The sequence below is a fragment of the Peromyscus californicus genome, unplaced genomic scaffold, assembly GCF_007827085.1.
Source record: "Peromyscus californicus insignis strain IS unplaced genomic scaffold, ASM782708v3 Scaffold_7__1_contigs__length_154581171, whole genome shotgun sequence".
NCBI lineage: Eukaryota > Metazoa > Chordata > Mammalia > Rodentia > Cricetidae > Peromyscus > Peromyscus californicus.
Window position 1 is genome coordinate 7,480,394 of NW_026294595.1, and position 13,128 is coordinate 7,493,521.

The 13,128-nt window shown below is 58.7% G+C and overlaps 1 protein-coding gene across 1 annotated transcript in view; it reads left to right on the forward strand.

Moving 5' to 3' along the window:
- Positions 1 to 205: 205 nt before the first annotated feature.
- Fibcd1 (fibrinogen C domain containing 1) overlaps positions 206 to 13,128 on the forward strand; it is a 33,429-nt gene continuing 20,506 nt past the window's right edge. The window contains 5 exon segments of the mRNA XM_052725389.1: positions 206 to 420; positions 7,009 to 7,125; positions 7,127 to 7,483; positions 11,062 to 11,221; positions 11,560 to 11,696. Coding sequence (XP_052581349.1) covers positions 349 to 420; positions 7,009 to 7,125; positions 7,127 to 7,483; positions 11,062 to 11,221; positions 11,560 to 11,696 — 843 coding nt within the window. The 5' untranslated portion in view covers positions 206 to 348.

Consider the following 13,128-nt stretch of genomic DNA (forward strand, 5'->3'; position numbering starts at 1 on the left):
CGCGTGCGCGTGCCCGGGAAGCCGCGGGGAGCAATAAAAGGCCCTGAGAGTCCGAGACGGAGAAGACGCGGAGACTGAGGCGGGAGGAGGAGGAGGGCGGAGGGAGGAGCGCGCGGGAGGCGCGGGAGCGGGACGCGGGGACGGCGCGGCGCGGGCGGCTCTCGGAGGCTCGCGCCCGCGCGCCCCGCGCTCACACGCGCTCACACGCAGCCTTGCTGGCGGCCGCCGCTCCCGGGCCAGCCCTGGTCCCCGGCACCAAGGGGGCCTCCCGCGCGCGGCGCACCGGGTGCACCCCGCGCCTCCCTCGCGCTCGGCCGCGCCCCGCGTCCCCGCGGGTCCTGCGGGAAGATGGTCCACGAGCGGTGGAAGACCGTGGGCGGCGCGTCCCAACTTGAGGACCGACCGCGCGACAAACCGCAGGTACCCACGGGCACGGGAACGGGTGCGGGGGCCGGAGTTTGGGGAGCTTGGGCAGGACTGGGGGGGGGCACCTGCTCTCCTCCTCCCTCAGAGGAGACTTGAACTCGGGGATCCCTGCAGGAGGCACTCGCTGCAGCCAGTCCCCACCCCCATCGGAGACCCCCGTGCTCGCTCGTGCAGAGGGAAGAGAGGACCTGTAGTTGGTTGTGGAACAGCCCTTCAGTTGGGGACAGCTGACAGATGATCCGCGTGCTGAGTCCCGTTCGCCCACAGCCACAATGGGCGTCCTCCCCACTTGCCAGGAGCCCCGCACATCCTCCCGGGCTTCAAGATCAGCCCCCCACCCAGGGCTGCCTCTCCCCCCACCCCATCTCTCTCTGTACCGAGACACCCAAACCCAAACCCAATAGGGGACCAGAAAACATTAAAATCCTGTAAGAAGCCTGAGCACTGTGCTTCTCCGACTTTAAGACCAGGAGAGCAAGGCTCAGAGAGGTCCAGCTGCCGCCTGAGGCCACGCAGCCCTGCAGGGATTTGAACCCGGGTCTGCCTGCTCCTCTCTCCCTACTGCCTCTTCCGGGACAGCGAAGTGTCCCGGCTTGGAGGGTGCCCAGGGCTGTGCACTGCACCGGCTGGGACAGAGCAGGGAGGGCCTACTGAGGGGCCGGGCGTCCCGCGTCTGAGGCAGAGGAGTGGCCGCAGGTCCTGCCCCAGGCTGAGCCATCAAGGGACTGGGATAGACAGGCATGCTGAGGAGGCCATTCGCCAAGGAGAGCAGATAATGGGGCTGCCCGTTTTAAATTTTAAATTTCTCCCAGACAGATGTCACTGGGGAAGGAACAGCGAGGGAGCCAGCGTTTGCCACCAGAGAAGGAGGGGGTGGCCAAGGCCCGCCCCTCACTCTTCAAAGCTGCAACCTGCTTTCCTTCCTGGAGTGACACTGGTCTTGCAAAGCCCTGATGCTACCTCACTTCCTAGTCAGAGGCTCTTTGCAAGTATACATTCCCACACCACAGGATCAGAGAGGTTGAGGAATATGCCCAAGCCACACAGCACGCAGGCCAGAGAGCAAGGACTCTACTGTTTCTAACCAGTCCCTTTCCATGCCCTTCCTGGGTGGTCTGTCGCCCTTCCTAACTGTATTCCTACCTTCACTGTGACCCCAGTGGCAGGGCCCTTCCTGCTGTGATCTTAAAGAAGCAGCAATAACTTCAGGCATCATCCCCAAGGCTGCCCTCCTTTGGTACCTTACTGGTCCTGGCTGCTTTTTCCCCTCCCTGGGCTCTAGCCCACTTCTAGAGCTGTGCTCTCTCATTTGATTGTCACACCAGGCCCCCAACACACTCCGATCCAGGGACACCCTACCTGTTCCACACAGGGCTGCAATGAGGCAGTTTTGTTTAAAGCATGCCCCTGGCTCTAGATCCCCCAGTGCCTGCCCTAGGTCCCCCTGCCCAGGTTGTATTCCTTCCCAGAAGCCCAGGTCCGCTGCTTGATGCTTGGCCGAGAGGAATATGGGAGAGGAGGGATGGGGACTTCTGGGGGGAGTCTGCTACAAATGGGACTTCAAGGTGTCCTGGGCCAGTGTGGCCGCCCGGGTTCTGCTGCCCCTGGGGACCGGCTTCCAGCTGCATCAGGCAGAGCTCGGCTGTCTATGCTGGGTACAGGGTATCAGATACCCCTTCCATCATCAAATAGTGAGCCAGTATGCACCAGGCTGGGTCTTGTGCCTACTGTATGCTTGGACCGGAGGCCAGGTCTTTCCTGTGAGCAACGTGGAGAGAGTCGGGGTGGAGGGAGAGAGGTGTACCTCCGCTCTCTTGGGGCCTTCTCCTCCATTCCGGCTTTATCGTGGTCTCAGACAGGCCGCACGATTCTTGCAAGGTTGCTGTTTCTCGCTGGTGCATCTGTAAAATGGGACCGACCGGCCCCCGTCCTTCCTTACCTGAGCTAACAAGGGAGTTGAGTGAACTTCTGGTGTGTTTGCACCCCTCAAGGTGCAGTGCGCCCACAAAATGGCTGGTTCCCCAGCAGCCTCCTCTTTGCTACCAGGGTGGGATCCATGCACACTGCTGTTCCCCCGGGAGGAGAGCTGACCGAGGCTGCACCCCAGCACCACACCCTTGCCTCTCACTTCTCTTCACAACACCCTAGGAGGCCAGCAGATATAATAGATGAACCACTCCTCTCCCCCCACCCCCCCACCCCCACCCCACCCCACCCCCGCCACCACCACTCCTCAGGGACCAAACCAGTGACCCGAGCAGACTGGGCAAGGTGAAGGGGAGGGGGCCTGTGTTCTTCCCTGAACCCGCTGCTCTTCAGAGCTTAGTCACTTGACTGGGGTGAGTGGTTCTCACCCTTCCTCACGTCCAGGTATGGCCACTCCTGGAGACCTCCTTGGGCCTGCTCCTCCTGGCTCTGTTCCCGAACTGTCTCCACACTGGATGTATGACCTTGGCCAGGGGACTGACTCCAGCTTCATTAGGGCGTCTTCCTGTCCCCTGCACAGGATGGGTCTTGTGTGCCTTGGGGCAGGAAGATGCTGCGGTGATGTTCAGAGAAGACTCTAGAACTGCACATTGGCTTCCGGTCCTGGAATGTCTGACAGAAGTCACCCTGAACCATCTCCTTGGAGGGAGTGGTACCTTCTTGCTGAGGGGACCCCAAGTCACCTTCCAGCAGTCAGCCTCCCAACCATGCCCAATCCTGTCTTTCAGTTATTTCAAAACTTCTAGAAACATACCAGAAAGCAAGCAAGCTATTCTGTTTGGGAAGTCTTTCCTGAGGTCTAACCTTAATCCTTGCCGAATTTAATTCACTCCATGGCTATTTATGGAGACCCTACATCACACCAGGAGATGCAGCCCACGCCTCAGGGAACATGGAGTCCCCTGGGGACAAACCCAAAAGTCAGGCACTGCCACAGGCCATGGTGACTGCCATACAAAAATGATTTCTCTTTCTTCTCATTCAGTAGAGTTTGAGAGGTCACCACATCAGATTTGGGGTGAGAGAGGAAGAGACCACTGGAGCCCCCCCCCACCTTCAACTGTCCCTTGAGTCGGCATGGCCTGCCTGAGGCTCCTGGGCCTGGCGGAGGTGGGCAGGGAGAGTCCCATAGAGCTGTTGGTGACATTTGGCTGAGAGGGGCCTGGAGGGGTGTGAGGGGCCAGTGTCCTGTCTGCTCTTTGTTCAGGCGGGGGGTGACACTCAGTGACTGAGGCAGGTGGTGAGGAGGAGGCCAGAATCTAGGGGCCCTTCACAGACACTCGTGGAAACCCCTTGCCAACAAAGTGAGAGCCAAGCCAAAGATTCCCTGGGGAGTCCAAGTTTAGGTGTCTCGAGCCTCTAGGTGGGATGGTGCAGACAGCGCCCACATCATCTCCATCACCTTGGGCACCTTCAGTGGCAGCTCCTAGGACCTTCCAGAAAGCCGGAGCACCCCAGTTCTCCAGTGCAAAGTCAGCAACATTGGTCCACCCTAATTGTAGCCACAGCCTCTGGCTGAGGCTCCCAGGACGGGAAGCAGAGTGGCTGTCTCCTGACACCCCGCCTCCCTGGCCCACGAGAGACCTCCTCATTCGGGCTGGTAGCCAAGATAAGGCTCTCTGTCTAGGACCCATGGGACTGGGCCACCAGGGAAAGCAAGACGGGGTGAGTGCCATATGCAGGGATGGGGGTTCCCAGGTCCCTTGGTATTGACTCTTTTTTCTCCAGATACCCAAGTTGTTCTCAAGGGCTGGTGACTCCAAAAAGCATACTGGACAGACAAATGTCACCTCCCAATAGAGGTGTTCTGGGAGGCTCCTGCAGGCCCCACCTAGCCTTCCATTAGACAAGCACTTAATTTTTTTTTCAATTTACTTTGTGTGGTGAGCATCAGGGTCACGTATGCCACAGCACATGTGTAGAGGTCAGAAGACAACTTTTAGGAGCCGGTTCTCTCCTTTACACGGTTCCAGGGATTGATGTCAGGCTGCCACGCTTGCCGGCGAGCGCCTTTACCTGCCGACCGCCTCACAGGCCCAGCCACTGACCCCTCTTGCAGGGGATCAAAGACATCCCTTTAGCTGGGAACATGGAGGCCTTCAACCCCATCTCCTGACTCAGGCTTCAGGTTCCTTCTAGGCACTCTTCCTTGTCCTTGGGAGGCTCTGTGCTGCCTCCCCCCACCCCCACCCTGTACGGGAGGGTTGGGGTGCACCTTGCTCTGCCTGGCCAGAGACTGATTAATAAGCTCCAGCCCGAGGCACAGCGCTGGCCGCCTGGCCCAGGCCCCCTTATTATCTTGGGCGATTTCTCTGCGAGGCACGTAAGCCGCAGCCTATAAAAGCGAACAGCTCTTCATCTTTAAAGTTGATCTCTAAAGACTAATTCTCCTCCAAGAGCGGCCTGCTCCATCGCTGAGCTCCCATGCCACACTGGCTCCAAGGGACCCTGCAACTCCCTCCACTCTCTCCATCTCTGTCCCCTCAGTCCCCACTCCCCTGGGAAGACTTGTGCCCAATCCGTCAGGATGAAGTCCTGAAGACCCACTGGGAGATGACGAGCCTCTCTCCAAGCTGAGGGACTTTAAGGCCACACAATCAGAGGACGAGGCTTGGAGATGCTCCGGGCAAGGTGTCTCCTGATGGGTCAGAAGTGAGTGTGTCGGGCACCTGGCTACCAACACAGCTTTGTCCCTGCAGCCTTGCTCAGCAGGGGAGGAACGTTGGGGGACACTCAGTCCACAGCCACCCGGCTGTCTCTAACACATTCCCCCCCAATCCTGTGTCATGCTGGGATTGGGACTTTGCTCCCTGAGCCTCAGTTTCACATCTGCACAATGAGTTGAGCAGCGGCCTTCACGGCAGGGGCTGCTGAAGGCTTCAGAGGAGGGGACATGGTGCCTGGCTGAGGGATGCTGCCGATAAGGACCTGTGGGCTGCTGGCCCGCCTGGGGTCGAGGGCTTGGTACAGCCTGGGGTTGCCTCCATTCTGTGTGTGCCCTCATAGAGAGGAGGTAGCTCTGTCTCAGAACCTAAGCTCTGCCGGGAGGTCCTGAGGCTCTGTGGTGCCAGGTGTCCCAGCTTACCCCAAAGGCATGGCCTGGCCCACCTGCTGTTTCTGCTTCTGTGTGTCCATCCACAGCACCGGTGTCCATCCACGGCACCGGCCAGGACTCAACTGTGCCAGGTGGTCAGACTGGGGCCCCGGGCGGGTTTCCTTCCCATGGCTTACCAGTCCCCGGGTCCTCAGAAACCGTGTCCTCAGCCTTTGTCAGAGATCCCAAGGGATCATGTCCCCAGAGAGGTTGAGAATTAAGTCATGGACACAAACTCCCCTGGAGGGGACATGGGCTCTGAGCAAGAGTCCCTGAGCCTGGCTCGTGGGGCTTGCTGTGAGTGGAAAGGTGATGAAATCTGTCTTGAGAAGCGCTGGGGGAGGAGCCCCTGCAGGCTGGGGGAGAGGCAATCAGGGAGGGCTTCCTGGAAACGGCCAGCCCTTCACCCCAGCCCCTGCTCCTCTCCTACCAAGAGACTCAGGAGTATTGGTGGTATTGGGATTTGTGGCAGGGAAGCAGCTGCTTCTTAGTAAATGTCTAGTAAATGCGATGGGTGTTTTCTATATGGCTAGGAAAGCAAGCCGGCAGTCAGCTACACCATAAGATCTTGCCGTGTGTGAGAAAGGGAAGGTGTCCTCCCAATGCAGAGGACACACAGAAATAACGCTCTGGGTGGAAGATAAAAACCACCTCCAGATGCTCTGTGCACATTGATCATGAGATAATAAAAGCCACTAATATTTATTGCAGAAGTGTAACGTGCTAGGCACGGCTCCAGGGCCTTTAATACACTAACTCATTTAAAGAGGCGTCTCAAATTCAGGAAGTTGAGAATGTAGGGGCAGCGTGTGTGTGAGAGTTGAAATTTGGTTATAGGAGGTGCCTAGACGATCCCACCCCCCACCCAGAAAGCAGGAGCTTGGGGCCCAATCAAAATGCTTCTAATTGGCTGTGTGACTCCGGGCAGGCCCCTTGCCGTCTCTGGGCTCCAGTTTTTCCCATGTGTAAATGCTCAGGGGCTGTGAGTGACTTGGTAGAATGAGTGAGTCTCCAAAGCATTTGTCACACAGAGTCATGGCACCATTTTTAATTACAAGTGACTCTGTGACTTTGGCCTCAGTTGTCCTTAAGTCACTGTTAGGACAGCTTGGTGTAGCAGCGACAGCCCTGAGGCCGAGATTGCCCGTTATGGGAGGCACAGTACCTGTGTTGCCTCAGCCCTTCTCCACAGTGGCCTCAGAGCTAACTGCCTGGCTGTCCTGCCCTGTCCTGCTGGGACCCTGCTCTAGGAAAAGAGGGCTCTGTGCAGGTGTGGGGAAACAGAGTTCTCCTCGGCCGCTCCCCTGCCTCAGCCTCTCTGCTTTCCCTGCCTGTCTGTCTGTCCCAGGGTTGTGTGCAGCTTTCTTCTGGGGTCTCTTCCCTCCCAGCCTCCAGAGCCTCACTGGGCAGAGTCACAGGCGTAGGCTGGCCTCTAATACTTGCCTTTCTTTCTCCTGTCTGTCTGTCTGTCTGTCTCTGTCGTGTCCTGGGCTGACCTACAGCGACCAAGCTGCAGCTACGTGCTGTGCACGGTGCTCCTGTCCCTCGCAGTACTTCTGGCCGTGGCTGTCACGGGCGCAGTTCTCTTCCTGAACCATGCCCATGCACCGGGCACGGCCCCCCCCACCCATCGTCAGCACAGGGTCTGCGGGGGCCAACAGTGCCCTGGTCACCGTGGAGAGGGCCGACAGCTCCCACCTCAGCCTCCTCATCGACCCCCGCTGCCCTGACCTCACTGACAGCTTCGCCCGCCTGGAGGGTCTGCAGACCTCCACGCTGCGGGCACTGAGTGAGCAGCAGGCACAGCCGAGGCTGGATGGTGCCTCCGAGCTGCTGGACGCACTGGCTGACCAGCTGCCCCGGCTGCTGGCCCGGGCCTCGGAGCTGCAAGCTGAATGTGCTGGGCTGCGCAAGGGACACAGCATGCTGAGCCAGGGCCTCAGCACCCTGCAGAGCGAACAGGGCCGCCTCATCCAGGTAAGAGTGGCATCTATGTATGCCTTCTGGTAGAGGATGTCTTGATTTGAGGGGTGGGGCCACCGGTCCCTGTGCTGAACATGTAATGTCTGTAATGTCGCTAAGGCTCCAGCCTGGGCCTCGTTCTTTCCAGCTGTGGAGGGCTGTGTTCTCACATCCATGACCAATATCCCAACCCAGCTTTCCTTCCACACACTTTCCTGGTAACTCTGCAGCCTTGTAGACCCAGCACTAGAGGGGCCGGCCCCCAGGCCCACTGAGAGGCTGTGAATTGCAAGTCAGGCAGGCATTGCCTCTCTGCCCACCCCCCTATCATTAGCTGCAAACGGAGGGAAGGAGGGGTGAGGCTTGCTCCCAGTCTCCTGCAGTGAGGAGCTGCACCCCTACCCTAACCCTTGTCACGGCTTTGTTCTGAGCTGCCCACGGCTTTCCAGGGATGCAGAGCCGTCGAGGGGAACTCAGACAGGCCCTTGGCCTCCCAACTCCTCCCTGCCCACCCCTACCAGGTACCCAGCCAGGTTCCTGCAAAGTTCAAGGTTTTGGCCTTGGCTCTTCCACCAGCCCCTCAGCACCAGCTAGATCTCCTGGAAGGAGGAGGGACCCGGGACCGCCTCCTTTGCGTCCCCTGGTTTCCAGAACAAAAAAATTTGCGGCTTGGAAAGCGGTTTGCTAGTGTGTCTTCAGTCCCTGCCCAGCCTCCAGCCCGAGGCCGCTTCACCTCTCCGACTCAGCCTTCGGGCTAAAGTCGACCCATCCCACTAGCCATCCCAGCTGTTTCTATGCGCCTCTCATCCAGACACCCAAGGGGACCAGGCACTTGGTCACCCATAGCTCGTGAGCGGTTACCCTCTTTCCTCCCCTTGAAGACTGCAGCTGGAGAAATTATAGCCCTTGTCACTCTGTCTGGGTGACTGACGGGGTGATGGGTCCCCTGGGTTGGGGGACATACAGCCAGCTTCCTGCTGCCCCTCCCCCGGGCCCATCAGCAGAACAGGAGATTGCCAGGCTCTGGATGACAGGAACCCGACTCTGCCTTCCCTGAACTCAGCCTTGATGAGCTGGCGACCTACGTCCCTCTGAACTGGAATGTCCCCCATGAAATGCAAGATGGATAGTATCCCCAGTCTCCAGGGCAGGAATTCATCTGGTACAGGACCATCCGAGATGTCTTCTGTCCTTCTGGATCATTCAGAGACAACCGGCCATGTCCCCTTACCCAATCTTGCAGCCCCTTCCCACAACCCTTGGTTCTGTTCCCAAAGCCGCGATTGCCAGAGGTCCGTTACTCCCAGAGGTCCGTTACTCCCAGAGGTCCGTTGCTCACTGGCCCAGCAAAGGTCAGCAGTTCTGTCTGTTGTCTTGTGGGGTCCATCTTAGCTTTGGGCGATCTTGGGGGGATCACATCCTTTCTCTAGGTAGGTTCTTCCCACCTGTAAAATGGGGGGGGGTACCAGGCCAAGCCGGAGGGGATGCCTTGTTCCTGACTGCGCAGGGCTCAGCCCGCATGTCAGCTCCATCTGTAGGCTGTTCATAGGCAGCCACCACTGAAGACCTTCTGTGAGTGGAAGTGACGGTCCACTTCCCCAGGGGCAGGTGCCTTTTTCGACCCATTCTGCAGAGGGGCAGACTGAGGCTCAGTGGTGAAGGGGCCTGGTAGAAGCTCGGTCACTGCTAAGCCTCGCTGGAAGCAGCTGCCCTGATTTCACGGCCTCTGGTCGCCGCCAGCTCCTCTCGTGATGGTTTGCGCGGCTCAGCGAGCAGAGACTGACTCCCTATTAATTCGGGGCAGGTTTATGTGTTTCAGTGGTAATCATTTGCTAGTTTAAACCGAGGTCTCCTCTGCCTGCCAGGGAGAGGGAGGGGCCAGGCCCGAGCTGCTGAATGTCATGGCCATGGTGACTCAAAAGGATGGGCTGTGCGGTGAGATTTACTGAGGGGTCTTTGCTACCCCCTCATCAAGGGCCGCCTGTGCCCCCGCAGGGGCTCCATGGAGCCTGGCCATAGGTCGCTGTGGTAAGGGCTGCAGGCTCCCCCTGTCCACTGCAGTACTCCTGGAGACCACTGAATCACCTGCTCAGCAGAGGGGAAACCAACAAGGCCTAGAGCTTCGCAGGGCCCTGCCTTCGGACGAGCCGAGAATCATATTTTGTAAACTGCTGGCTGGGTGTATTTCTTTCTCTTTCTCCGATGGGCTATTATCTGGCGAGTGACAGGTTCGGTGAGCAAGACCAGGCTCACTCCGTGCTGCCTGCTGCCCGCCCCTCCCCCTCCACTGGGCCCCATAGCCTCCTGAAGCCCAGGGTGAGGATGCAGGGGACCCCCACACCCTTCTGGCAGCCAGCACAGTGAGAGGTTCCCGAGGAACCTACGCTGCTCTGTGGAGCTCCAACCCATGGGACAGGGATGGAGGGGAGGAGGGGAGGGGCACGTGTTGCCTCACAGAGCTGTGGTGTTGTGGAGAACAGGTAGTGATGGTCCACCCCAGAATGACAGACAGGTCCCCATCCTGGTCTGCAGACAGGGTAGGGAGGGTGTCACACAGCTGATGGGGGAGCCACAACCCACTCAGGGAACACCACGGCCTGGCGCCCACCCACACCTGGGTTGGTAGTACAGTGGTTGCTCGCTCCTTTCCTGCCGTCTGCCTTGAGGAGGAGGGATGAGTCCTGGTTCCCAGGTGTTCTGGCAGGGTCTTTCTCCTTCTAGACTTCAGATTCCCTCTGGGAACATGGAGGTTACAGTCTCAAGTCCTGGCTCTCTGAAGCACGATGGGGCCCTGTGAGGTGAGGGACAGCAGGCATCTATGGAGACTCCCTGCAAATGGGGGGCGGGGAAGGCACACCGTGTTTGGGGCACCCTTGTTTGGGGCCCAGTTTGAACGCAGTGACTCATGCCCAGGCTCTCTGTCCTTCCCAAGACTCAGGCCCGTTTTCCCCAGTGCAGGGGACCACCCCTGCCTTAGCCTCCTCATGTGGCTGGAATACCCCAGGAGGGTGAAGCAAGGACCCCACTGGGGCCTGATGCCATGCTGGTGCTGTGTGTGGTCACAGGTCCCCACAGGAGCTAGGCTAGGGATGTGACGATAACTCATTTCTCTCCTGACAACCAAGGCTTGCTAGGTTGTGGAGTGTGGTTCAGTGGGTAGGGCTTGCCTGTGAAGCAGGAAGCCCCAGGCTGGGTTCCCAGCACGTATTGAGTCTGGTGTCACTTGTCCGTAATCTCCACACTGGGGAGGTGGAGGCAAGAGCCATCAGAGATTTAACGCCAGCCTGTCCACGTGACACCCTGTCTCAATGAAAGAACGAAGGCGGGTTCAGGAGGGGAGCTGGTTGGTGGGTGATCTCAGGCTGATGTCTGGGGCTGCCTTTTCCTGCACTGCCCCCATCGGCTGGGCTGGATGCAGAGAAGTGGCCAGGCCTCCACCAGTGCCCTTGACCTCTGAACCCCTTAGAGAGTGCTACTGACCCCTCAAACTGCCGTGGACGTGACCCTGAGGCCAGGGAAGCAGGGGTGGGGGAGGCTCTCCTGGCGGGGGCTCCCGGGTCTGTGTCCCCTCTGATGTCTTCTGTGCTCTGCAGCTTATTTCTGAGAGCCAAGGCCACGTGGCTCACCTGGTGAACTCCGTCAGTGATGTCCTGGAGGCTCTGCAGAGGGAGCGGGGGCTGGGCCGGCCCCGCGTCAAGGCTGACCTTCAAAGGGCCCCTTCCAGAGGAGCCCGGCCGAGAGGCTGCGCTAATGGTGAGTGGCGTGGGCTTGCTTTCTCTGGGTGGGTGGCTCTGGTGCCCAGTTCCAGGGAAGAGGGAGTTGTCTACCACCTGCCCCTTGACTCTGGTAGACAAGCTGCTGCTATAGAAACGGACTTCCTGTGGGCCAGGTGACTCAGAGCCTGACCTGTTGAGACATGAGCCCATTTTCCAGATGAGGAAAGCGAGGCCCCACGGATTCACCCGGGGCTGAGAGTTCATGCTCTCAACCTCAGGTGGACAGGGTTGTCAGAGAGAGCTGGGGACCTCTTTGGAGGGAAGAGATGACAGCGTCTGGGCCTCCGCCACGCTCACGTGACTCTCTTGTCCCAGGCTCTAGGCCCCGGGACTGCCTGGATGTTCTCTTGAGTGGACAGCAGGATGATGGTGTCTACTCGGTCTTCCCCACTCACTACCCAGCTGGCTTCCAGGTCTACTGTGACATGCGTACTGATGGCGGAGGCTGGACGGTGAGTCTGCCCTGTGCGTCCGTCTGTCTGCAGAGGCAGCCCGCCCAGCATGCTCGGCCTAGCTCTAAACTCTGTCCGCTCCCTGTAGACACCAGGGGAGTCTGCCCTCAGGGAGCAGGAACCAGGTAAGAGGCACCATGCTCCTGAGCCCTGAGCCCCCACACCTTAGTTCTCAGGGTGTGTTTCGGAGCGGGGGGTGAGGCCTTGCGATGGAGATGCCCAGGGACCTGTCACTCACGTGGACTGAGTGACGCCTCTTTATCTATCCGGGTAGGTACACATTGGGGAGGCAGGAGGGGCTCAGCCCTGTACCTCCCAATGTCCGCCTGATTGGACAGTGGAAGAATGGGATTCTACCAGGCAGCAGGGACAGTGTAGCCACAGGTACCCTGAGGCTCCTCATAGCTGGGGGAGCTGGGGCATCCCTCAAGCCTGACCACCCGGCTGCGGGAAATAGAGGCTTGGGCTCAGCAAAGGCTCTGACGTCTGCCGGAGCCACTGTCGGGGAATAAGACAAAAAGAAGCAGGGTGTGGCTTTGTCCCAATAACTGGGCTGTTCTCGATGAGATCTGAATTTCACAAATGTTCACATATTCCTCAGTACTACTCAGAGGACATCAAACAACCGGCAGCAGGCAGGCACTGTCCCGTGCACCGTGACCTGCTGTCCCGGTCTAGAGCTGAGGGTGCTGCAGGAAATGAGTTTGCAATTCCTTCCCCACGCTAGGAGGGTCGCTGGGAGGGTCGCTAGGAGGGTCGCTAGGAGGGTCGCTAGGAGGGTCGCTAGGAGGGTCGCTAGGAGGGTCGCTAGGAGGGTCGCTAGGAGGGTCGCTAGGAGGGTCGGACCGCTCAAGAGCCTCCCAGGCTCCTTTGCACCATTGACTACTGTGTGCAAATTTAAAAATGCAAATCCCACAGTTTAATCCCAGCAGAGGCAGAGGCTGGTGGATCTGTGAGTTTGAGGCCAGCCTGATCTACAGAGCTAGTTCCAGGACAGCCAGGGATACACAGAGAAGCCCTATCTCAAAAAACAAAAACAAAAACAAACAAAAAAATTAGCTTCACAATATTAGAGCTATATAAACCAAAAATAAATAAATACAATGCAAAACCCTCTTCCTTTATGCAGAATGAAGTGCTGGGCTTGGCCTGAGGAAGCCTTGCTCTGTTGCTGGGTTCTCCCGAACAGTGGGGCACCCACTGTGCATTGCGGCCCTTGCAAGTGTTGAGATGGAGAAGCCGCTGCCCTGTCCGGTCAAGGGGCTTAGCATGTGAGGGAATCAGGCTGGAAGTTGTTGTGGCAGAGGGGCAGCCTGGGGGGGCGGGGGGGGGGGGCTTTTGAGCACAGGCCATGAAGAGCAGGTGACATTCTCAGGGCACAGAGTCACCTGGGGTGTGTGGCACAAGAGGAAGTGAGGCTGAAGTCAGTGAC